This window comes from Pezoporus occidentalis, unplaced genomic scaffold (genome assembly GCF_034315485.1).
Source record: "Pezoporus occidentalis ecotype Australia unplaced genomic scaffold, CSIRO_AGI_Poc_V1 ctg4, whole genome shotgun sequence".
Classification (NCBI taxonomy): Eukaryota; Metazoa; Chordata; class Aves; order Psittaciformes; family Psittacidae; genus Pezoporus; species Pezoporus occidentalis.
In genome coordinates, this window is record NW_026915724.1 from 23,659,252 (window position 1) to 23,687,124 (window position 27,873).

At 37.4% G+C, this 27,873-nt stretch overlaps 1 protein-coding gene across 6 annotated transcripts in view; it reads right to left on the minus strand.

Annotated features, from left to right (window-relative positions):
- Positions 1 to 27,873, minus strand: part of SPIRE1 (spire type actin nucleation factor 1) — a 132,551-nt gene that overhangs the window by 92,639 nt on the left and 12,039 nt on the right. For all 6 annotated transcript variants that reach the window (XM_062633015.1, XM_062633014.1, XM_062633016.1 and 3 more), the window contains exon 2: positions 26,219 to 26,253. In XM_062633015.1, coding sequence (XP_062488999.1) covers positions 26,219 to 26,253 — 35 coding nt within the window. The remainder of the gene's footprint in view (positions 1 to 26,218; positions 26,254 to 27,873) is intronic.

Below are 27,873 nucleotides of genomic sequence, written 5' to 3' on the forward strand. Positions count from 1 at the left end.
GGGAACATAAGTGAATGGAGTTCTCTAAGACACTTCATCACACAGATCTTTACCAGAGAGGTCCTTCTCAGATGAGTATTTATTCCAAAGCGGAGATAACTTCTGAGCAGATAAGCATTTGTCCAACATTACCTTGAACAGTTTGCCAGGCTGGATCTATGCTACAAGAGACTATAAAGGATGCTAATGAGAACTTGACTCACAAAGCAGCATTGATGTACAAATCTACTTTACAAGTAGTTATTGTAATTATTTCACAATCCCCAGCCTGTGAGATGCAATCTCAGGTGGTCTACACCTGTTCTGCAGGGCTTTGGGCTGTCAAGGTCAGATATCTTGAGCTGGCTGTAACTTGAACTCCAGCAGAGTTCAGGTAAATGCACTTGAAGAGAGAAGAGGAAGCTTTAGTGTCTCCTGAGTATCCTATTCCAACAAAGAGCAAAGGGAAACAGAAAGAAAATTTGTATTAGTAACACAGGCTTGGTTCTGCCTATTTTCCTCCTCCCTCCTGTCCCCAAACTCACAGGTGTTGTTAAATGTCCAATTTTAATTTCAGAGAGGACACATTTTTCATAACTTCTCCAAGCAAAATGAAATAATAAAGGGGGCTTCTTTAATTTTTAATGGGCAGAAAAGAATCTGTTTCTTTTCTTGCTGCTACTGTTAATTACAGACACTAAACAGATTTAATTAGAACCAACCAGACAGAAAAACATATGTGATCTATGCCTTCGGCATAGTGTGAACCATGCAAAGGGCAACAAACCAACCCCCTGCCTGACAATTCCATTAATTTTAGTTTAGGAGGAATACTCACACCAGGATTCAGCAAGGATATTTCTAGTAACTGATATACAATCATTTTATGAAGGATAAGTTTTAAAACCACATTACATTTTGAGACAGTAGAATGTCTCATCATGATACATGAAAATCTTGTTATATGAGCAGAAGAGGTCTCCTTCTGTAACTGACTGTGCAACACTAAATTTGTCATTTCTCAACTCTCATAGGTTTTATTTTGTGAAAACAAGTAAGAAAGGGGGATGAAAAAGTTAACAAAAGGTGATATGATTTAGCGTAAGGTGTCCCTGCCCATGGCAGGGGGGTTGGAACTAGATGATCTTAAGGTCCTTTCCAACCCTAATTATTCTATGATTCCATGATTCTATGAGCTCTGTCAAAGCATTACTATCAAGACACTGTAACCTTTAACCCCAAACCTAAGCACAATACAAGGCTGCTACCTTCCACGAGGCCCGATTTATCCTTGGCAGGTATTTGCAGAAGAGTTCTTCCTGATACTTCTGACCAGGAATACTTTAAGAATGTGGCCTGTCTCTCTTCCACCCCCATGCTCTTCAACCCATCCTTCACCCTGTTTCTGCTCCTAATGGAAAAAATTAAGTTATACTCTTTTTTAAGCCTGGGCAACCTTTTATTGCTAAAAGTCAGTACCCACTGATTGGAAGTCTGGCTTAAAAAGTACATGGGTGTCTCCAGCTTTAGTTTCAGGAATGACTTTTCTTAGCTTTAATAAAATCTTCCATCATTTAGTCACAGTAGACCTTTATAAAGGCCCACAAGACCAGCTGCACATACTTAGTATAGTTAGCCACTAAATTTTATACCCCTCTTTTCCTGTAAGCCTGAATTGTCAATGTAGGTCTGAACAGCAGAAGCAATGAACCACCAGAGCTGAAACAGAAATCAGGGAAAGCTGTGCTTTCAGTTCTTGAAGTGTTCAAAGTCAGGTTCTCGGTATTCAGAATGGGGCACCTAAAATTAGATTATCTGTACAACAAAATGAAAACATATTATGAAAATGCACATTTGCAAAACCTTTTGAAATTACAGCAATTAATATAATGGTAAAGCCCATGACAGAGTCAGCCCTTCTTTGAAAATTGATTTGAATGTCGCAACTGTAACATGGGATGACTGTGAAAATACTGTGGAAAACTTGTAAGAAAGATGACGCAAACACGGAAAGGAACCAAACTGCTTTTGCAAGGCCACCATCAATTATGGGCATTCTTAGTTTGTGAACTCCTGCATCTACAACCTCAATAAGTTTTTCATATTTTAAACATGTATGCATGCAGAAATAGTATACACAGATCTTCCTTCAAAATGATCTTTTAAAATGTATCTGTGCATAGCCCACTTTACTGATGTTCTGACATGCGTGCACATCTGCTACGTGTGCGTGTGAGTGCACATGTGCACATACATCCAGAAACACCATTACCTACTGCAGCAAACAATTTTCCCATCTATCCCCTGCTACGACTTTGAAGCTAAGCTGCTTATTTTAAAGGAGTTGAACCTACTCTGGAAGCTTAGAAGGAGCAATTTTATAGTGTAACTGTTAAAAGGATAATTGCTTTAAAAAGACAAAATGAAACAAAAAGTAGGTTTGCTTTCTTCTGAAGACCATAAAACATTAAACCCTCTGTCTAGTGCCTGAGTACTTCACAAAGTGTAGACCAAACCTGTGCTTCAGCAGTTTTATTCCTGTGGGAGAAGCTTCTACAGAGAAGACAGGCAGCCTTTGAGATAACACCATCTGAGCCCATTTAGGGCTTTGAACATAAGCAGGGCGACTTAGAGCCGCACCCAGGATGCGACTGACAGCTGAGAGCAATGCAGGGCACAGGCCCAGCACTAAGTGCTCTCATCAGTTTTACCTCCACAGAGTAAAACTTCATGTGGCCTCCTAGTCATGCAATAGTGAGCTGCAGATATGATAATTTGGTCATTCACAAGAAGACTATTAACTACAGCCAAAGAAGCAGTCAAGAGTAAGATGTTCAGAGCCCCATCAGCAAAAGGTATCAGATGTTAATCATCACCATTTGTCAGCAGCTTACTTTAAACTAAAACTAGTAACTTAAAGAAATTTTGCAAGCTTTTCTTAACTACCAACTGCTGGTACCACCTACAGATTTCAAGCATTAAGTCAGTTCCACAGAGACGGTGAAAATCAGCTAATGTTTTTTTAATGCTTCATTTTAGCAAGTCTTGTTTACACATGGTTTATAGCATGATTACACAAATTGTAAATTCAAGCACAGTTTGAACATACATAAGTTCCATTTATGAAATATGACTTGCAAAGGTATTACATGAAATTAATTGGGAAAACAATAATAATCTAGAACATACTTACTATGCTTTAAAAAACCCTTACTAATTCACAGCTATCCAAAATTGGGGAGTTCCTAGGTAACATATCTGCTGTTCTTGGTGTTCCTCTTTTTGTTTGGTTGGGGTTTTTTAAAAGAACAGCCATAAGGCCTGTTAAAGGATGAACCTTTATAACCCTACTGCTCTTTCAAATTAATGTTGCCATACAGGGAATGGAAGAGCAATTATTTCTCTACATTTCACAGACTTAATTTTTTTCAAATCAGCTCTTAATAAGATCCTACAAGGATGCTGGAGAGGGACTCTTCACTAGGGACTGTAGTGATAGGACAAGGGGTAATGGGTTCAGACTTAAACAGGGGAAGCTTAGATTGGATATAAGGAAGAAGTTCTTTACTGTAAGGGTGCTGAGGGGCTGGCACAAGGAAGTGGTGAACGCTCCATCCCTGGCGGTGTTCAAGGCCAGGTTGGACAGAGCCTTGGGTGACATGGTTTAGCGCAAGCTGTCCCTGCCCATGGCAGGGGGGGTGGAACTGGATGGGCTTAAGGTCCTTTCCAACCCTAACTATTCTGTGATTCTATGATTCTAAGATCATGGATGAACGTGTGAACTTCCACACCTCTTCAAAGAGATATGAGGAGAAAGACAAGCAACACCAGCAAGCTGAGATGAGATATATTTGCCATAACAGAATGGCTTGTTTTTGCATATGCTTTTACTGTGTACCTATTCAAGCTAAAATATTCTGCAGGATTCCATTCCAACATAATTTCAAACACTTTTGCTAGCAGTTACTTGGAAAAAAGGTCAAGGGTGATTACTGTATCTTATTTGATTTTCTATTTGCAATATAATTTTGCAGAATTTTGTGAGATTATAGTGCATGATATGATAGTAGATGAAAATTATTTTGGAAACTTATGAAATATTTTGCCTAATAAAGACTATCACCTGAACACTAACATTATAAGTATACAGAATAGATAGCACCAAAGAGGATTTCCTCATGGCATTTCATCAGACACTTTGCTAGTAAACACACTGACTAGCAGCATAACTAGGAATTTTTCTCTGTGCATGCAAGGGCAGAAAGGGCAAGAGCACAAAGTGCCTTTTTTACAAGCAGGAAGAAAGTTGCATTAAGTGTCACACACCTTATTTCCACATGCACACACCCCCCCCCCCCTTGCTTTCAAAACAACAACGGATTGGAGAAAAGTTGGCTTCTAACCAACACCAAGAATTTTTTTGTTCACAGAAAGAAGCAATTTTGTTACAGCAAGTACCTTTTCCATTTTGCCTGTATATTAAAACCTACTAAATCCCAAGAGCACCTTGAACATTATCAGTTTAAAGAATTCAAAACAAAGAATGAACAGAATATCAGAGTAACTGCCAGTAAAACGAATGACAAAGATCTCTTGTTTTAAAAGCACACAGACCTTCCTGCAGAATATGTTTCTTTCACTGACAGACTGCTTCTCCAACATGACCTACTGTTTCCACAAGCACTAATTCAAAACTATTGATGTATCTTATGTGTCTCCACTTATTCTCAAAACTCATCTAACCAAAGCCTTGATAAAGCAATCCAAGAAAGTTTCCAGGAAAAAAACATACATGAGTGCTTACCACAGATTCAAGAGTCAAGCAAACAAGTAATCAGATAATATGGGAGAGCCCATTTTACAACATAGTCCAAAAGCTTAAAACCCCTCTCATTAAGATTTCAGTTTTAATCACCGAAATACCCTATATCCTTATCATAATAAGGTTCTTATATCTTTGCAACACCACATTTCAAAACAGTGAGATCCCCAGACCAGGCTTTGGCAGTGAATAGGCCAAGTTTCCTTTCTGCTCAACGTCAGAAAGTTCTGGAGGTGTTCCTTCCTGCCGCTCCTCTCCCCTCCTCTGATCTAATTGGTCCTTCGTGTTATTTTACAGTCTTTTAAAACATAATTTTTTGATTTTCTTTTTTTTTCTAAAGCATAAACCCAAAGAATTAAAAAAGCAAGGAAAATAATTCCTGGATGAGACTGCCTTTATTTCCTTTATCATAGATGGTTGGGTGCTGGAGCATTTGCCATTCGAGAAGAGACAGATGGACCTAGGCTACTTTGAGGCTGGAAAAGAGAAAAATCTGGGGAAGCTAAGCACAGCCTGCCAATATCTGAAAGGTGGCCCTTGAGAAGACTGAGCCAAGGTCTTCACTGAATTGCACAGTGTGAGAAAAAGAGACAATGACATAAAGTGAAACAGGAGATATATAGGGAAGAAGAAAAAAAAATCACTCATACGACAGCTAAGCCCTGTTGAAAGCAGAAACGATGCCCATGTACTCTGACTTTGCCATATAAAGGTTCGATCCATGGCTCGGATCCAGAAGCGGTTCACAAAAAATAACTTGACTTTCACCCTGCCCAATAGGAGGCTTCATTACAAAGATAAAACTCTCCAGACAGCTCTCATTCAAGGACACCGGTTACTTTGGTGTTGTTGATTCCTATTTTTGTAGTGTAAAAAGCCTACATCTTCTCCCATTTTTTTGTAACTTATGTAAATATTATGTTTACTTACAGTAATGTGGTACAGCATATTTTAGTTTTATCAGATGAATGTAGTAATACAATGTAGGTTCTAGGTGTTCCTTGGGAGTCCAATGAAAAAAACTTTTGACTCTTGAAAACTTTTGAAAAACTCTTGAAAACTTTTAAATAAAAACAAAGAGAAAACCTTAAAATACACAAGTCTTGTTTTAAGACAACTGATGAGGTCTGTAGCAAAGCAGTTATGAAGAACTATCTAGTCATATTTGCACCAAAACCTGTTCTGTCTTGAGACATCTTTCCAATTGCACTTGAAATACTAGTTCTCATGATTTCATCAAAAGACTAATGCAATTTAGCCTGTTCCCTACAGTCCCAATTCCTGAGATCTGCAACAGAGTTTAAGGATTTTTGCTTGTTAATTTTAAAGTAGGTATTTTTTAGCCTTTAAAGTTCAGGTAAATAAAAACTAAAAATCAAACCCCATGTATTCCAAAAGGCTTGGGGCTTTCAGAAGAATTCAAACTCATGAATTCCTTCAGAAAAAAAAAAGGTTTTCTAAAGCTTGACCCAATTTCAAATGCTTGGATTTTATACTACTGCTTTGCTTCATTTTGGATTTATTATCCCCACAATAATCATTATATAACTGCCATTTTTTAACAGCTGCAGATTTTCTAGGGTTGCTTAGGATATAAAGGCTCTATATGCATTTTACACAAATGTAAGCACTAAGGAGGAAAATTAAATAGAAGAAAAAAAAAAACACCTCACACTATTCCACTGTCAATAATCTTGCTCCTACAAACAGTAAGCTATTTTTAACACCAGTCAAATCCTATCCCAAAAGGGCAGTATTACTAGCAATTATCATTACAATACTTTCCCGGTATCTAACTAACCAAGGCAAAACACACTACATTACAAAATAAAAAGCTTAATGTCTTCTAATCAGTACTTTAATGCAGTAAATTTACAGACTTGCAAGGAATTTCCTTACTGTAGCATTCAAAATAAAAGCAGAATACAAAGAGAAAAAAAGAAATGCACTATTCTTCAAAAATCATCAAGTATTCAAAAAACAGTTTGTACATTAAATCTCTCCTGTACTAGTTTGCTTTTTTCCTCAGACATAGATCAGGCAGCCTTTTAACCCCAAAGGACTTAAAGAATCAGGAAATATCATCAAGGGGATAGAATATTTACAGCACAGGTAAGAGATTTATTGTGTTACATTAACCCAAAGGCATGAAAGGCACCACCTAGAAAGCAAAAGATAAGGATTCACATGTCTTCCTAGTTCTCACACATCACACACCTTTCCCCCGCCCCCATATGAACATTAATCTTCTTTCCTGGTAAGGACAGCAACAACAAGGAGGAGTAGCACAGAAATAAACAAGCAAATCAACTACTTTTCTAAGAAACCATCTAGTGAGTGAAAGGTGATGGCATAACTTAAGACTTTTCTTCTGCTTCTGTATTATTATACAAGATTTCTAAAAGTCCCTTCTACCTACAAGTTTACAATTCCATGCTTAATACAGCTTCAGGCAGCTATAATCGCCAAAGACTCCCACAGTGAGTATGCAAGATGTCATGAGACCTGAGAAATAAAATGTTTGTCTTGTTCTGATGAGAGAGCAATATCCTCAAAAATATTTTCAGCATCCTGCAGATGAAATGTATTTATAGCATGGCATTATTCTCCTAGAAGTTTATCTATCTTACAGAATTTTACATAAGATCTGCATTCTTGTGAGATTTCTTACTTTCACATTCTGCCACTAACCAAAGAAGCTTCAAACAGTGATCATGGTATGACAATTTTTGACTTATCACATGTCATTAGTTAGGTTGGCACATATTAAGTACTTCTATTGCAATGTGACTTCTGCCTAATCTTCCTCTGGAAAGTACATTTACGTCATCTATGAAGTTTGTATAAAGATACTGCTTCCCAACTAATGTTCATACAGTAGCCCACCAACATTATGTAACAGTGAAATAATACCATTTAATAATGAAATTGTGAGTCAACTCCTCACATTTTTTCTTGCTCATATTAGAGAACTGTTGCAACAGGAAACAGAAAGTCATCACTTTGATGAAAAAAAATAAAATGCATTTTGTTAGAAAAATAAAAATCAGGTGTTCCCTGACTCCCTGGTACTTTTGAGTCCAAATAGTTTGAGTATCCTCTCTCATAATCATAGTAAGTTTGACTCAACAATCACACCCTGCATCAGAGTAGTACGTAGGAGTCCCAGTTTTCATAGAATGATGGAATGGTTTAAGTTAGAAAGGACCCCAAAGATCATCCAGTTCCAGCCCCCTGCCATGGGCAGAGACAGACACCAGCCACTAAATCAGGTTGCTCAGAGCTTCATGCAACCTGGCCTTGAACACTGCTGGGGATGAGTCAGCCACAGCTTCTCTGGGCAATTTGTTCCAGGGCCTCACCACTCTCACAGTAAAAAACCTATTCCTAATACCTAATCTAATTCTACCCCCTTTCAGTTTAAAGCCATTCCCCCTTTCCCATCAGTTTCAGCAGCAAGAAGAACATCTAGTCTGCATTGCCTTTGAGTGTAATCTCTGCTCCATTAAGCCTTGAAAGCAGCCCAAATACATCAGTCAGCTCAAGATGGAAGAATCTCATCTACAACTCATTTATTGGGGAACTTCTGCCCTCTCCACATCACTTAGGAAATTACCCAGTCATGCTGAACAGAGTGGTCCTCTTGCAACACAGCTACCAAAGAAACATCGAAACACCACTCATGCTCTAGCCACTCTCCCTGGTTCACAGCCTCAGCCAGTGGGCAGCCAAACAGCAGATACTTCAGTCCAACAGATTTTTTCTCATGCAATATATGGATATTTTCTGTTCATACTTTTAATGAAATTTTAGTATTTGTAAAATAGCAGCACCTAATTAGAGGACCAGAATGGCAGAAAGATGTGAAAAGCATGACATCACATGATAATGGGATGCTTATGTTGTAAAATTTGTTAGATATAACCAGTTAACTAAATAACAGACTCTTCCTTTCACACATATGATTCTTTCATTCATAGAGGAGACACAGCTTAGATAACATTTCTCTGCTGAGCTTTTCTGAAATATTGTCTTACTAATTCAGAAAAGGAAGATTTTTTTAAGTTTCCCACTCCTTTGCCAGTTTGCAACAGCATAAGCAAATCTATCCAATAAAGACTTCTAACCTAAGAGTTTCACAGGTATATGAAATACGTCATTTCTTTGGAGAGCAATGAAAATGAAAGGACAATTTTCTGTGTTCTGCAGAGTCCAAAATTAACTTTGGTATGAAGGTAGGGCTGGTTTTGATTAATACTTTAATGCTATGGACGTTACGAAACTGATGTTCCTTGAAAACAACACCCAGTTTAGATGTTGCAAGAGAAGAAAGGACAAAGGACATAGGACTGACTTTGTTATGTATCCTTAAAAAGGACAGGCTTTTACTGTTCCTGTTTACTGTAAGTAAAGTTTCCTCTCTGCAGGTACTACCCTCTATCCAGAGACAGAGGACACCCAAGATGTATTTGCATTACTGTGTGATGATGTTAACGTGAGGGGCATATTCATTATATCAGATTTAGGATTTATTGTATCATTTTCTGTTGGCCTGAGAGTTTAAGCCTGCTTTTTCCTGACTCGTAAAATAAGTAGACATCATAATTTCTCTTCTCAGAAGTTCAGTGAGAACACTTATTTCCAAATATAATTTGCTATGAAGCTATTGAGATGTTTGGCTTTCCACATAGGAATTTCTCAAGTGAGCAGGTACAATGATCCCAGAAATAATCTAGAATTTTATTGTGACTTGTCCACAATGGCCACATAAAACAGACATCAAGGGTGGAAAAATGGATAGGCCACAGCCACCTCACTGGCTGGTTGGCAGCTCTTCCACAGCTGTTGCCCATGTGATCATGGCATGCCCACTGGCTGAGGAGAGGATGCAGACTTAAAATGCTGCAACAAACCTGGACTGAATTTCTCAGACACTGGAGCATGCCAAGTCCTGTCAGCAGCTGGGCACAGTAATGCACTGGGACAAACACAGGACAACTCCTCAGTATTTACTTTGATATTCCACTACAGTACTCTCAAGTCTGATAAAGCAACACAGCTATGACTTTTCCAGATCATTCATAACTTTTCCTTAAAAAAATCCTTTGTGTTCCACATTCTGCAAACCTGTACTCGCATGCGTTGGCTGCTGCTGCTGCAGAGAGAAAAAAGTTTGTATCTCCACCTACAGGGTTCAGCATCTATACGTGTCTGTATTTTCTGCACTGTGGGTTTTTTCATGCTGTGATCAGAGAAAGGAAACATACTTCCCTGGTTTTGAATGAGCAAAGGAAACCATGCAAGGAAGCAGCAGGGTCAGCCATCTCCACAAGGGGACGCGAGTCAGGAGCTGAGGGTGACCACAACAGAGGCAAGGGCAGTGCCCTCACTGACCAGGGACGCAGTCCCGGGTACCCAAACAGGAAAAGCAGAGCAGGTCTGGTGACAGAAACCAGGGTCAGCCATAGTCCACAATCACCAAAGTCATCCCACGGTGACAAGGCAGGTCTGATGCTTGGTCAGGGAGGCAAGCCAGTGGGTCAGGTCCAGCAAGTGATGTGGCTGGGCACAGGAAGAGCTGCAGCATAGCTCAAGAGACAAAACCCAAAGGCTCAGATTAAATGTTGCTCCTGAGGAAAAAGGAGGAATGGCTACAAGAAGGCTTCTCATGGCTCTTCACAGCTCTGACATAGCTGCCTGATCCAAAACTAAACTGAGTCACAGCAGAGCTGACCTTGGGCATGGGCAGCTCACCCCTACCACAGGCGTGTATGCACGGGGCCCTGGCATAGAAAGATGTGCTTCAGTACCAGGAAATAAAGTGTCTATTTTTCTACTAACCAGTGTGTGACAACTATCAGAAAATAAAGTGTTACTGAAAAATCAGATCTCTGAAGTCAAGATCAAGAACAATCCAATGTCCAGACATCACATAGATACCAAAATACATATGAACTTTGAAAGTTAGCTTGTGAGAGAGCTGCACTGAACTCTATGTTTAACTTGAGTTTTCCTGACCTGTGAGACACAATATTCGTCATGTTCTTCAGAAAGAGAAAAACTTCATCCTCCTGCATGAAGAAGATCTGGCAATCACGTGTTTTGTAACTGATCATGAGACCTATTAACAAACCCATGTTGTTCATTTTTTAATTGAATGAAGTCTATTATATTTGGGAATCTCCTGGAAAATACTTGTAATAAAGTCATTGATGCTTTTGTGTGAGAGAACAATAGCCTGTTTAAGCCAACACTGCTTATGAAACTAATACCAATTAGATCCACCAACAGTAACACATAAACAAGACCTTCTTTTAAAAGAAAGGATACAAACAACTATTGCACGAATTATTAAAAACAAACATGCATGCCACTTTCCCACCTGCAAATCAGTCTTGGGTATGTATCATGTTACTGTGAATTCTGTACTAGCAGACTCATTTTGGATAGCATGAGCCTACCCAGTGCACACATGGGTGCTGCAGTAGCTGTATCTTTATCCTGTTCATACTCTGTCCTTCATATGGGCCTCTGACTTTCTTTAAAAGAAACTAAACTGTTTTAGCTAACATGACAGCTCATTCCTTCTATCCATCTGATGATCCTATGCTCCCAGTGACACTCTGTGAGTCAGCAGTAGTTTGGGTGGCCAGGGCAGCACCTCTGCCTCCTCCCTGAAACCTTCCTGCACCGTCTCTGACACCTCATCTCCATATGCGAGGTCAGTGTGGGTGTTTCAAGCCATTAAAACATTTCAGGACTCCCATGCATCAGACTCTCTCTCCTTTCTCAACCTGGAAAACAACTGAACTTTCTATCAAATACTTGTTGAGGCTAATGCAGACAAATAAATACACAGGAAAAATAGCCCTGACTCAGAGCATTCAAAGAGCAATAAAAAGGATTGATTTACACATGTGGATCTGGTCTTTTTTTTTTACATAAATTATTTAATTACAGCAAGATGAACAAATAAATCACCAAAGTGCTCCACACAGCATATGGTTAGGTTGGTTTAACAAAACCAAGAAAAAATTACTAATATCTGGGAAAATCTTTGCTTATCTTGTAGCTTTAACATTTTAAAACTGAATTATCTATATGGACATACATATGAGCAAATGTTTTATAACATGCCGCTTGTTGTTGAGCAGCTGTCCTTCTATAAGAAATATAAAATAGCCTCAGGTATGCAAAGTCTATACAAATAATCACTGTCAAACATGTATCTAAATTTGAGACATCCACATGGATGCATACAACAAAGTGAGAAATATCCAGGATACACAAAGAGCTCTTAGTTTGTGTAGAAACTGTCCAGTCTCATACGTCTGGAAAACATTTAATCCCCAGCTTTACTGCAAGTAAACAGTGATACAATCTAAACCAGAAAACAAAATATATCCAACTGTCTAATGACAATGGGGGTGAAATAATGTTATACAAAACATCTAACGGCCTTTTTAAGATCATTCAATTAAATTTGAAACTGGCTACATTATAGTAAAACATGTTGGGTATTTTAAGCATCACAATCCATACAACTCATTAAGAGATGACAAACTTTATGTAACATTAGGTTCAGTGATTTGGAAGTCTCTTCTAAAACTTGTGATCAGTCACAAGGCTTTGTGACTCTTGAGATTCCGGTTTCAGTTAAAGAGGAATGGTTTGGTTTTTTTCCTCCAGATATTTACATATGCAGAATGAGCACATACCCACTTACTGTAGCTTAACAAAAAGCTACCAAACCTCACTATTTTTTACTTGTGCAACACACACTAATTCCTGATGTTGCTTTACAGGAGTGCAAAGTAAACAGTACAACTCCACTCCTAACAGGAAGCACCAATATCCACCATTTCTTTTTGCCTGCTATTTCACCATGACAATAATAAATATAAATACACATATAGACACATGCATGCGTTTGTTTGCTAGGCATGATAAAATATGAGCATTTTATATATAAAAAACCCATTTAAAATTATATGCAAAGTTTAAATAATCACTCTTTAAAGACTGATGTGAAATCACTGGAATGAAAACCACATCAGCCATCTTTCAAGCATACAAACACAAGGTTATGTGGAGAAACTAAGAACAAGAGGGTTATTACCAGTGATCCAAGTTCCTCAAGATCTCTAACCCAAAGTTTCAGTACAGAAGGTTACTAGAGTTTGCAAAGTCTGTTTCTAGCTTTAACAGTACTCTGAGACGGAGCTCATGCCTTTGTCTTTCAAGTTGTCCTGCCACATCAATGCTCTGCTCTAAGCACTAACCTCCATGCCCTCAGTATTTCTCAACCTGCAATTCAAAATAAGTGCTAGTAGATTAAAGACAAGACAGAAAGAATGTACCCATACCTGTGCATTACATTTTTAAGTAACTACAGCTATTACTAAAAGTTTCTTTTTCTGTGTTTGGGTAGCTCTCTGTGTTCTTCACAACGAGGGTACTGAATCAGAGAAGTAGATTTCCCAGATGGGTTGTGGAATCTCCAACGTTGGATGCAATCAAAACTTGACATGACAAGGTCCTTATCAATCCCAGATGACCAGAGGTCCTTTCAAAGGCCAATCTAACTGTATTATTCTACCATTCAACAACATTGTAACTTTGGCCAGTTTCAAGCCTTGTCTTAGAAACTGACAGTCATTAAAGAACAGATTGCAGATATCTTCATGCATGCTAGGATCCAGAGTCCAGCACAGTCCTTAGCAAACATCACTATTGTCAGAGTTTTCAGTAATGCCACACTGCTTAATGAAGTTACAGAGCTCCTGGCGGCCATGCTGAACAAGTCAGTGCAGGAAACCTGCCCAACAGCAACTCTAATGCAGCTAAAACTGATGAAATAAAGTTGATAAAGCCAGCACAACCTCAGCCAATATAAATCAGTCTTGGCACAACATATTAGCCATGTCAAAAGGATTTCAGTAGCAATGGCCACATTTGCATAACCCCACAGTTACTCCACAGTGGAAACAAAAAGTGCTTAGACCTGTAAATGTTAAAAGACAATTTTTCACATTCAAAGCAAGTAATAAAGCCTGTAAACCTTGTACATCTAGCAAGAAAACACAAGCAAATTGTCTGTACAGGAACAGTTGGCACAGGATCTTCAATGTCTCCTCATAAATAACACTGTGGTTAATGGGAAGACCAACTTCATAGAAAGACAACACCACTAAATATGTTGCCAAAGGTACACACTCAATAGGATATTATATTGTTCAGGGTCTCATGATAAAGGAATCAGGTTATTTAGTATCTTATGACCCAACAGTGTTCCCTGCAGGCTGGAAAAGGACATGCTTGTTTTTCTTGACCCTAGAAATCCTGGAAGACATTTTAAATCAGTCACTGCAATTGAAGAAGCTGAGGAAATCAAAGACTTTTTGTAGTAATTACATCCCTAAAATAGACTGCAGCAGCATGAATTATTTCTCCACTCAGTGTCAAGCAGACGCAGTACGACGCAGCAGGAGTCATGTAGGTCAAATGCCAAGAACATACAATAGGCAGAAGGGACACAACATCCATAAGAGTTAACTGCACATTCAAGATCCTGATGCACTGTAGATGTTACCAGAGAATGCAGTGCCAGCAGCTACTAGGCTTAGGGCAGTCAGGATTTAGCAGAATTTGTGGCTGAGCACAATCATTTGCTGTACCCATTCAAATCTGTTTCTTTTGCTCAGACAGTGGGTCAAGCCTGGGACAACAGTGGAATTAGTCTAGAACACCAATAGGGCCAACATGGTCTAAAAAGCCACCCATCACCCTTACAAGGAAGGATTCTGCAGATCTGGGCTTTCCTCCTCCTGCCTGTGGGACTTAGACATTGAGAACTCTATGCTTAGTTACTAGATCTCTCCAGAGCAGCAGAGGTACTCAGAGTGTGGGTGGATGACAAGAACTATGCATCGAGGGGGGCTGTTTTCAGGAGGTAGATTACTGTTTGGTAGCAATTTACAGGAAAGTAGGAAAAAAGGACAAGCTGGGATTTTCATTCACTGAGGAGGTAAAGAGGTCTACCACTAAGAGGTGACAGGCAAAGTAATTAGAAAATAACTATTCTAAGGGAGAAAAGGATGCAAGAGTAGTAGAAGTGAGTCAAGATCATTCCAACAGAATGAATCATAAAAAAGAAAATTCAGAAAAGAACATGTCCATAGTACACAGTTCCTGATATGCTGGGTGATTCATAGGGGTGGACATGCTCTTAACAAGATTTTCTGCGCATCACAGGCAGCCATGACAGGGCAGCCTGGAGGAGCACTTAAGAATCTCCGGTTGCAAGTGTGTCAGTCAGTGATGCACAATAATACATGTCCTGAATGAACACGGTTTCATCCCCAAGAAACAAAGTATCATTCCTCATTCAGATTTATGCATCAGTGTAAGTGTAATCACACATATAGTTGCTCTGGATATGGGATTGGGACTATAAAACTACTTTTTTTTTCAGGAAAACAATACTCTTGTAGTTTCTGTGCAACTGATATTAGAACCGTTTTGTAGTTTCTGTGCAACTGATACTAGAACAGCTTTTTATTTTGAAGTCTAACAATTCTCAGTTTCACTGCATCAAAGCCACAGAGGTTATAGCTGTCACGAAGCCTGAAGCAGCTGATGCTCTTTGTTGCTGTAGCCATTAGAAATGCAAAAAGCACAGCAATCAACACTTTTCTGTCTTGTATTCAGAAAACTTTTTGAAAACTGTTTTTCACAGTTACTTTATAAAAACCCCAGTGTCACACAAATTCAGCCACCTTCAGTGAACAATCTTTTAGTTATACAGAACAAAAATACAAATACAACCATCCATTAATCCATAAAGATCAAGTTTCTATGTCAAGACAGGAAATGCAAGACAATGTGTATGTGTACCTGCTACAGAGCTACTGTCTAGTAAAATCCATCTATCCAGATACTCACACAGATATAAGACTGAAGAACCAAGACCCTCATACATACAAAAGCCGCCTTCTTCAAAAACAAAAGGATGAGCCACTGACAGGGAAGTGCTTGGAATCTTATTAATTTGACACTTTTTGTTTCAATATGACATTTGAAATGCCAAAAGAATACTGAAACACTGTGTTAAGCTGTAAATCCACAGTGACGTTCAGGCTGGTTTTAATTATTGTATCTTTTTCATGATACATCTGCTGAAAAACTGTATCAGTCTCCTGAAACAGATTTTATGAAATGAAATTCTATTTTTAGAACCACTAGCTTCCTCACTTCTAACAGATTTCTGTTAAGCTAAACATTATTTCACCCCCATTTTAATGACTGTAAACCTCATTTGTTTCACTGCCTTTAGAAGTGCTGCAGAAAAGAAAGGTTTCCTTATTCTGTATTAGGTTTTGATGCTTCTTTCCCTTATTACTGGAATAGTCTCCCTTTTCTCATACCTCAATACAACTCCTAGTTCAAATCCCCCCAGGTTTGCTTTTTTCCTATTCCTTTTCTTTTCCCCCAAACTCTTCATATCAGTTTTGAAATGTTTCCTCTGTCTAAAATGTATGCAAGAAATTTAGGGTTAAGTTTACTTCTGCGTAGGAACAAAGCTCAGTCTATCTACTGCCAACAAGTGAAAAATAAAAAGTAAAGTCTGCTTTTGTACTAGCACTGCAACATCTACATATATAATCCTGAAAGATAAGAGATTTATTTTGAAAGAGAACGGGTTACTAATTCTATAGAATTTTAAATTATTTAAGAAATCTACACAGGAAAAAAAGGGGTAGCCTAGCCTTAAAGTAAATTCCTAGCATACTGATGAAATGTCTCACAAGTCAATTAGGATTTTCTTGCAAATAAAGTAATGAGTTTGTTATTTCAGTTTGTATTTAAAAACTGAAGAAAAATTTGGGGGTTTGTGATTAAGCCTTAAATAATCCAGATTCTATGCTGGCTCAGCCATGCAGCCCCAGTGTCACACTGGGCAATTTGCCTGATGCCTTCAAACTTATTTTTTCTTTCTCCAAAATGAGAACAGCATTTATTTTCTCCCAGCAAATACTCATCTTGCCTACTTTAATGTCCATATAATTAAGTCAACCAGGCAACTCACAGAACCTCAAGTTCATTACACACCTCATTTCTGCTGGTCTAGGTTTTAAACTGTAAAGTCTGCTACTATATTTGCATATATAACTAGCATAACAAGACACAGAAATCAACTGGAGGATCTGAGACTTGCAAAGAGACACACTCCAGAAAGTTGGGAGTCCGGGGATTAAAAAAACCTTAACTTTCAAGTATACACTTTTCCTCTGCAAGAGACCGACGTCCTTTAAATGTCCTTTAAACTGTGGAATAAGAGCATCAGACCCTGAATAAAACCAGGTTCAGAATTAGCAGTCTACCAGATCTGAACAAAAAGCTAATTTATAGCTGACAAAAGTAAAGGTAAAATTTTGAAGAAAAGATTACAATTAAAAGCTTGTTTATTAAATGAAGCCATGGCAGAAATCCTCAAATATAGTAAGTTGGACGATGGCAGCTAAAAGCATTATGAAAAAGTAATGCTTGATGTTATGAACACATCCTGGATCACAGAGTTCATTACTAACATTATTTTGTTAGCGTACAGAAGAAAGAAGAAGAGAAGGGGAAAGAACTATTTTCTGTATGCCTTACTAGTTGTAGGTTTAAAGCACACTCCAATAGCAACCAATGCAAACGATTATAAACAAGAGCAGCCCTTTGGAAAATTACAAGGCAAAAAGGTGGCCAAAGACCAGAGACAACAATTACTTCACTGTTTTCATGCAGTTTCAACTGTATTTATATTCTCCATGCCCAACTAAATGAAACATTTGTGAAAGACTTAGTAATTGCATGGAGTTTTCACTCTGAGAATTAGTGAAATACTCAAACATTCAAGCACAAGCAACATGCTCAGAAAAACAAATGAAATCCAACACAGTACAAAGTATTCAAAGGAAAGTACTGATTCACAACCACCAAATGATAAAGGACTTAGAAATACACAGTTTAGAATACATGCACATCTTTCTCATCTATGTTCTCTGAAATATTTCTCAGTACTTTTCTCCAAAGCAAACAGAACACACAGCACAAGGAATGGTAAATCCTCCTAAATGAACAGACCAGATGAAGCAACTTGTTTACTGTGCAATGAGTGCCTATCCAGACTACAGCAGCAGGGAGAAGATAGTCTGAATGCACAAGCCAGAGGTGAAAAGCAACAGATAGCAACCCTGAAACTACGATACAGCCAGAGAAGATTCCTTCATAAACCTTTGAGGAAATATTTTACATCAGTGCCAAGAAAAGAGTAGGTGGCAGGCAGTTTGCATTAGCCAAGACAGCCCGACAAAAAAAAATAATCCACAGAGCCTAAATTAACATCTTGGCAACAGAGAAGACAGGGTTACTTTCAGCAGATGGCAATTAAGGATTTGGCAAGCATCTGGAGGACAGGAAAGAGTGTGAGTCAAAGATAACGTTAATATCACTAGTCCAGATAACAGAGGAAGATACAGTGAGAAATACACAGCAGGGAAATAATGAATTCAGGTAGCAGTGCAACATCCACTAGGACCAACAGGAAGAAGAAAAGAGCAGAACCAGAGAGCTGCAAAAGAACACACTTGGAGCAGTCATCTCTGTAATGTTGAGAGTCATCAAATATTGGGCAGAGGAAGTAACACACTCACAAAAGCAGATGATTAACTTTTTGGTTAGGGAAAAACAGAATAAAGGAAGTTAATGAATGAGCTATAAAAGATTTTGAAAGAAAACAGGAGAGGGAGGCTTGGAAGTAAAGGTGCCACACAGATGAGAAACAGTGACAGGAGACTTGGGCAAAGGTGTTTCAGGCTTAGGGACAAATACATGGAAGAGAAGTGTCAGTTTAACAGAATACCCCTACTTTCTTAAATGAAGCAGGAGTTAATCTACTAAGTGTGAACAGCTTGCCTTGTCCTAGTTAATTATTTAACCTTCATTTCTTGCTGAAGGTGAAGTACTAAAAGCATTACAGGTGCTGCATAACTACTACTGGTTAATAGAAGAAAGGGACATGATGAAATACACATTTAGAATTCAGTCACCCCATTGTTTTATCTGTGTTTAATTTAACCTCTCTGAATTTCCTTCTGCTAAATAAAAGTATTTTACTTCATGTGCTACAGCATACACCAACACTGATAATTGAAGAGCTCAGCACCTAACATCTTTTATAGTATTTCCTTCATGCCATTACGGAGAGATCTTGGAGCCTGCTTTGCTATCTCATGATTGAAATTACAAACATGTAAGTGGCAGACAAAATTAAACCGTTTAAGATGAAAATGTTCACACTGGTAGGTCATGGGGAACACAGAAACTTACCAGTTGCTAAAAAGTTCACTTCGGAACAAAAGCTGACCTGAGTTGCAGTGTGTCTAGCTTAACAAAAGAAAGTACCAAACTAACAAAAACTCCTTTTTGCCTCAGTGAACCCCAAGACAGATTCAGTATCCCCTCTGCCAAAGAAAGCACGCAGTGCTGCACACTCTCACAACTTGACTGCAAATCTTGCTTTGTTTAACATCTCAACTTCTCAGATCAAGTGATTCAGATAAAAATCCACGTGTTAGTGTCCACGTGAAGAAAAATATTTAGTCACAGAACTGCAAAGAAAAAAAAAAGTATCTGAGTAATCTGAGTATTTATTAACCAAAACCTAGAAACTAACCTAAAAAAAAAACAGACTCAACAGTTTGTTTTCTGCTGATCTCACTGTATGCTAGAATAAGACTTAAGATTCTTGAATGCCCAAAACTACTGTGTTACTGGGAATTTCTGAACTGGCCGCCATGACCTGCCCTATTACTAACCTACTGAAAATGCGTATCTGACTAAAATTCCAATTAAACTTTATTCTATTTTCCCTGAGTAACCTTTGGAAATCCAGTGTGAGGACACCACATTTCTCCTCTCCTGCACTAACTGAAGCTTCTGCATGTTCACAACCAACGGACAGCAGCTCTTCTTGCTCCAAGCAGAGGTAAGACAGCAGAAGGCAGCAAGACAAATTAAAAGCTAAACAAAGATGAACCACACTGTCTACTTGTTCATAACAAATTCCACATGTTCATCTGCATTATGTCAGCTAAAGCTTCATTAAAGAAAATTCTTTCATAATGATATTTTACTGAATAAAAATTTATGGGGATTCTATACCTGTAAAGCGGCTAACAAGAACTGATATGTTAAAATGTGAACTACTTCATACAAGAATGGTTTAGGTGAACTAGGTCAATATTTCTAAGCACATTCAAAGCATGAACCTTAGAATGACTCAGTGTTAATGTAAGTTACCACTGAAAAGAAAAGCACAGGTGTCATGAAACAAAGTAGCTGGGAGCACTCTGGGTTCACCTCATTCATAAATAACTATTTCTCTCACTTTAGATCTCTTCACATTTTGAAAAGAAACTCCCTAATATTAGTTTCTTCTTTCAATCCTTGCCTCATTTTCTTAATGGTTACATTTAAAACAGTTGCTTTTAAATTATAAAATTGGGAAACCAGTCCATGGTAACTGAACTGCTGAAGAGAAATTGTTTATCTCTCCTGAGTTCTTGTTTTCTTTGACCACTGACCAAATTCAAAGCTGATAAGGAAGCAATTGGGTCATCTAAGCTATGTCAAAATCAGCCTCATCCAGTAATGCATATTATAGTTAAAATAACACTGCTTAAAATATTCATGGGCCTTTATGCTAGAGGCAGAGAGCTACTAAACCCAGTCAGCCAAAAAAAAAAAGAAAAATTAGAGATACTTAGGAACACACACACACACACAAAGATCTAGTTGAGTAACTTCCTTTCTTAAGGTGATATGATAAGCTAGTAGGACTAGAATATTTTACAGAAAAAAAAAATAAATTAACGTTTGTTCTTCATAAAACACCACTAATACGCACTTCAGTCAGAGGAAGTTCCTCATGCCCTGCAGCGCAATAACTATGATATCAAAAGCAGGACATCTGGAAGGAAAAACTTAGTACAAAATGAATGCGATATTGTATACAGATACTTAACTGGCTCACCAAAGTGTTCCTTGCTCTCTCAAAAATCAAACCACCCACTGAACCTGTTCAGTACTCTGCAACTTCAGTGCTGCAAGTGCTATATAGATTGAAGTGCTGCAGGGAAAGAATGACTGTAAACAACAGGAAATCTTCAGAGATCCTGCTTCTGTGTGCGCTTGTCATCTGTCATTTTATCTACATTTTAGGTATTTTATTCACATTACCTGCAAATCTTCTGCATGCTTTTTACATTGTGGATGTTGGCCTTCTGAGTAAATAGAAGTATTCAAGAATGGAAGGTTTGGATTGGGTTTTGTCAGCTGTAGATCAAAAAGCCAAGACCATCAGGTCAAGCTTACCACTGAAACTGAACTTACTGAATTCTGCGGTTGTATTTTACTTCAGTTTCTGAATAGCCCTAGGCAAAATCCACAAAGAAATAACAAAGGCCTCCCTCCATACAATCAAAGAAGTATTATCCAGTTTCCATTCATGCCCAGAAAGCATACCCCTTGTTTGGATTATGTTGTTGCTATTAACTATTTGATACTTAGCAAAGAGACAGGAAAATAGAGCGTCCCTAGCAGAAAACTCATAACTAGCAGACTTCCTAGAAAAAGTCATATAAACTCAAAAGCCTCTGAGGGATATAGGAGATGAGAAATGTAGTTATAAATTTTTTAGCTAAATATTTGTGAAAACAAGCAAAAAAAAAAAAAGAGTAAGAAACATGGAATTCTCTTTTTATACTGATACTCTCAACTTGTCTTTTACTATATATAACAACAGAGAAGGGTAATACAAAGGGCTATAAAATTGTGGACATGCAAACAACATTTAAAGCTCATTTTTTTCCCTGCAGGTTGAATAAGCAATCAGGTTACTCTCTTGGTCTGAACACAGACAAACATGTCCACTGGTATTTGTCTATTAAAAAATAACACCCTAAAGCTAACTGATACAATAGCTATCATACCAATCAGTGCGTGTGTCAGCTACCACAGATATCATAGTATGCCGTTGATTGATATGATGGGTATCTTCGCAAGCACAATTAATAGAGTTTATACAGAAAGGGTTCTGCAAAAACTAAAGACCTGTACAGATTACCTTATTCTCCCAGCACTCTTGAGATCCCTTCCAGAGTCACATAAACTGTATTTGCAAACTATCACATTTAACCTCATGGAAAAAAAAATGGGTAATTCTGTAGTTACCACAGGAAAACTATTGAGGGAATATTTCTGTGCTTTGAGATATTAAAAAAAACCCAACCAAATAACAAAACAAATAAAAAAAAACATCAAAAACCAACCACCACCAAGGTTAATGCTCCATGCTCTGATATTTCTGCGATTTGTATTTTCCACAGGTAAAATATTCCCTGGAGAGGTCAAAGTTACTGCAAGACCCAGTTTTCCACCAGCCATTATCTGAAACTGTCAGAAGACCAAGGACTGAACTCTTCTTCACCTGATGGAAAGGTTTACGGGTGGCATCTCTGGAATGAAGATTTCACCATAAATCCCATGTGATTTTAGGGCGTGTAGATTATTAAAGGCACATCATACGACACTGCAAAATTACAAAGCCTTTACAAGGAACAGTTGAATTCTCTTAGAGACTCTGGACAGATGGCAGGATTTGACTATCACTAAATCAGCTTAATCAAATACATTATTAGTTTTCCAGCCCAATATTCACTGTGTATTCCTAAAGAAACTGCTGAATAAAAAGGGTGATGTGCCAAGCTTATAGCAAGCAGACAACAGAAATCCATTTTCCTCCAAGATCAACCTCCTCCCAGTGTGCTGTAAATGCTTATACAAATTACAAGAAACAAAGCTCCCCCTGAAAAAGCAGCTCATTAGAAAACACAAAAGATCAAAACCTAAATTCCACTTTTTTATGTGCTTAGTATTTAATCAAGTGCCTGTTAAGATGTGACTATGAAGTAATTCAGGAAAATCAGGAGGTCAGACTGACTGTCACAGAACCACCACATCAATGAACAAGCATAATGGGCTTTCAGGTATCTAAAATAACAGGTCCCTCAAAGGTTGGATGTGCAACTTCTCTGTGAGATAATTCCAGCAGCAAGGGGTGAGCACTTCATTTATCAGAACTGCCACTTAATGCTTAAGCACAACTTAAGGCTCACAAGAAAAGATGCATGACTCTACTTTGATTTCTAAAAGACAATCCTGAGTTACTGTTAATTCTCTTAATGGCATAAGGCATCAAAAGCTTCCCTAGAATTAGCAGATTTGTAACCAAGAGTTCACACAGTATCTTATTTTCTCAATGCATAATCAAAACTTATTTTGACGGAACTCACATTCAGTCATACTTTAGTAAGAGAAATTATTCTCAGAAACATTTTTGCCTGTCCCCTGTACAGCGATATTTCTTCTCCCTTGTCATGGCAATGTTAATGCTCAGGAAGTAGAGCAAAGTGACTATTGCTGTGCATGACAAGGATTATTTGCTGCAACAATTACTGCTCAATCAGAATGTTACTTCTGTTTACACTCAACAGGCATAAAAAAAAATGATTCCTAGATATCAGTATATGCTAAACACACCCATTTTATACTGTTTGAATTTTGAGCAGGCAACACATTTTAATGTAGTTGTGGCTTTATTTTTAATGCAAAATTATGACACCTCTTTTGAAATCCTAACATTTTCTATTAAATACATGCTCTCATTTTCATCAGCACGCAAGAAGTAGTTGATTTTGTTTGCATTAACACAACGAACTAATAAATATATTCTTATTTGTACTAAAGCAAACACAGTATCCTTATAACCTATATATTTATTTCCTTAAATTATTATCTGGAATAGTGTCAATATCTCAAGCTCTTGATGAAAAAGTAAAGAAAAACAATTTTAGTTCCATAGACAAGTACTATTTTCACTGTATGCTAAGATTTTTAATGATAAGAGATTCATCTGACTAATAGGTCATGAATCCGATTTGCATATGGAACACACAATGTCCCCAAAACATTCAGCTCATGTCAAATCACAAAATGAATCAATTGTAGAAGTGGTGTTGAACAATTTATTCACCATTGTTTGGGACAGGCTATTTAATTAATTTCTGATTTTTAAACAAATGAGAGGTTGCATATATCTTTATATTAGCATACAGATACTGGTTAACTACATTAATCATATACAACAGGCCTGTGCTCAGTTAGGTGGGTCTTTCCAAATACATGGCAATTAAACCTTCCTACATATGAATCACTTCGCACTCACAGAATACTTTCTATATGAGTACTAAATATTTACAAATGAGGCTGGCATACTTTATATAATCTTCACCACCTCGGCTGAGATGACCAAGGAGCACTATCATAATGTACCTAACAGACGTAGGCAGATGAAGATTAAATAAAGCCACCTTCTTCCTTACTTCCATTTTTCCATTATGGCTATGGCATCTGGACTCTGAACTTTACACATCACTCATACTGCTAGCTTGAAATAAATGGTGTACCAGTTCAGGACACCATACATGTTTTGGAAACGTAACTGTTATTAATTACAATTTTAAGAAGCTTCCTACATATTCTAATACATTCAATCAGGCCATACTTTTCCACAGGAATAAAAAAAAGTGAGATACAATGTCTCTGCTGAATTCCTACTTCTGAAAAACACAAACATCAGCAATTCTAAGTCTAATGCTGCAGCCCAAAAGAAATTTTGGAGGAGGAGAAGCTACTGACTTCTTCACAGCCTCCTTTAAAATGACAAAGATAAACAGAAGAGTCAATATGCCAATGCTCACAGTGCTGCTTATTAGAGAAAATTTAAAATGAAGTCTCTGTCTCATGGGAAATTCTAAGCTGCCTTTTTTCTAAATATCAACCAAAAAAATATTTTTCAAAGGTCAAAATTTAAAAACTCTTTTCCCATAGAAGTTGAAATATAACACATCCAACTGTCACTCACCAGACATTCTCATCTGAAACAAAACCACTGCCACTTTCCCAAAATGTATTTCCCAAAAGTATTTAATATTTTGTTGAAAAAAAATTTAACAGGGTTTTTTTATCATTTGTACTTTTAGTGTTAGGGCTTTTCATTACCTTCTGTTAAAGAACACAAAACAAAATTGTAAACAATATTTAGTATGCAAAGCAAATGACACACAAGATTATTATTTGTAAATAAGATACTAGATTTATGAACTAAGATTTTACAAATGCTGAAACAAAACCAGGATGCATTTGCTTAAACTGAACCACACAAACAACCAAAATGTGCCTACTTTCACTTTCTGTACTTTTATCAGTTAGGAGTTACTCCTTAACTGTATCCTGCAGAAAGGACATTTCCTTTTTTTATTATTATTAATACTTGCCAAAGTCTGTAGTTTGTAACTGAATTAGCCAGTCTTTCATTTTGTCTCTAAACCAGCCATTTTAACGCACAGTTTATCTATGTATAAACTACTTGGTAACATCAGTTTGTCACCTTCATATATATTATTGATGAGAAAACAGACAATGCACCAATTAAGATGCATGTACTGGTCTCATCTCCAGGCTCAGCCTGAGGTACTGGTGGAACAGTTGAAGCAAAAACTCAGTTTTACATTTCAAAGAAAGTTCAAAGGCAGTGAGAAAAGACTGCCCTAGAAAGGGCACAGAAAATGGATTTATTGCTGGAAAAGTTTATTTAAGGAGTAGACTATATTATTTACTCTGTATGATAATAAAAATTAGACTATGAGTCTATATCTTGTTCAACAAGATGTGCTACTTAGTTTTCCTTTCAGTCTCGGATTAAATCTATGAACCTGACAAAATGATAATTTGAACATCCTTACAACACTAGTCACAGCTTAGTATCATAGATACAGGGTCAAATAGCTTAGTACCAAAGACAGAGTCAAATAATGGTCAAGATACAAATCAAGAAGATTTAACTGAATTTTTTTACTGTGCTTCTGTTGCTACCCCAGCAAGACATACAATAGTATTTCTTGGGCCCCAAAGTATTGCCAAGTGATAAATTAAAAAAAATGTTAAAAGTATGTGAAATTGGGATGTTTTTAGATGGACTAACAACCCTGAGATCACTTGTCTTCTCTGCTTCCATCCAAATTCTTGGATTGTCAAAAGTCACCAAGTCATTCCATAAACACTGTTTATTTCACAACATTTATGCAGCTGCCAATGAAAGCCATAAACACAACATACACACAGTTCATGGTACAACTTTGCAATGGTAACTCCACACTATAAATGTGGAGCTTACATTTACACTATAAGCTAATGAAAAAGAGCTGAGCTAAATCGGCACTAGCAGAGGACACAAAATACTTCTCTTACCTCCATTTCTGTGCAGTGTAAACGGCCCGATTTATCTGTAATTGGGGGGAAAAAAAAAATCAGATTGAGTAAAAGACAATTGACAAATAAAATTTAAAACTTGAATCTTTTTTTTTAATTGCCAAATATTCTTTCCATTACTTTAATCACACATTTCAATATTATTTCTATTATAAGCATCACAGAATTAACAACAAGAAGGCCCTGCCCTTTTTATTTGGATCCTTCACAAGACTCTCTCTTAAAAAGATGTGTCTTTAATGCCTGGCTTCATTATTTAAATTGTATGACTGATGCTTGGCCATGGAGGGAACATGAAAACACGTTGGCTTAAATTAAGCAGCAGTAAATAATTATTTCAAGAGAATAAAAAACAACATTAATTCATAAACCAAGAAAAAAACACTGTTTCATCTGGTGCTTCTGGGATATCAAAGAGTTCAATAACAACAAGAAGTTCAAGGAAATTAAAGTTGAAACATTACTGTAACAGTTTTTTAAGTCCCTCTTGGAAATTTTTGCATTTCCTCCAAGTTCAGAAACATCACTTTGTAATTTCTACAATACAGGAAAATTAAGTTTCTGAATTGTTTTACGAGATTGAAATCTCAATTTTTTCAAAGACAAAACACTTTGGTATAAAAGTAAGTAGCTCAACAGCTTTAAAACATAAGACTGAAATTTCACAGCATATTAGGAAGGTACCATTTCACTAAAAGCAGCAAGTTTATCATTTCATATTAATAATTCATGTCACAAAAGGATGAAGAAATTCTGACATGATGATTTTTTTGTTGGAAAAACAATGTTCAAGAAAGTCAAGCACTCCACTGAAATATATCCATTTCAAAGGGGAGCTACCCAAAACTTCAATTTCAAACCACACAGTTTTACTTTTTGTCTTTGCTTTTTGGCTGCATTGCACTCACACAGTTAGTTTAAAATTTGTGACTTTGGGCTTGATGGCACCACCCTAAGGAATATGTGACACGATTCCATGTCCCCACAGACTCAAAACCTAGAACGGCACACGTTTGCTTGACTCTGCAAACACCAAGATCCCATGTTATAAGTGACGGTTGGTTGCAAACACCACCCAGCATGACTGAAGGATTTATTGAAACCATTATGAAAAGCCTGCAATTTATAGCCGTAAGTGGAAGGACTGTTTTATCAGATTGCCTGGCAAGCCCAAGGAAGCTCAACCAACAGGTTAGCATAATGTTTGCACAGAGAAGTGATAATGCTGACTTCCTATGTTAAATCTGAATGGCATGCAAAACTGACAGCACTAGGGAAGAGTCACCTGCATAGAAAACAAGATTAATTTTTCATATTGAACTGGTCACCTTCTCTTTGAAACTAAAGGTTAAACACATCTTGAGTGAATGGAGAACATCCACCTAACAGGGTGAAAGTCATTTACCTTCGCTTTGAACTGTTGCCAATGAAAGCCTGAATATTTAGCATTAGTGTCTGACTTCAAAATGAGAAAGGGAAGAGTGCCTTAAAAAGGCACCTTTTGCATCATGCATTATCTTTTCAAAAGGACTAGTGATTCTGGTTGATTCCCTTCAAGATCCACATAAGAGATTTTTTTTGTTTAAAGTGGTAGCATTCATGTGATTATTATAATTCATAAATGGGAGAAATTT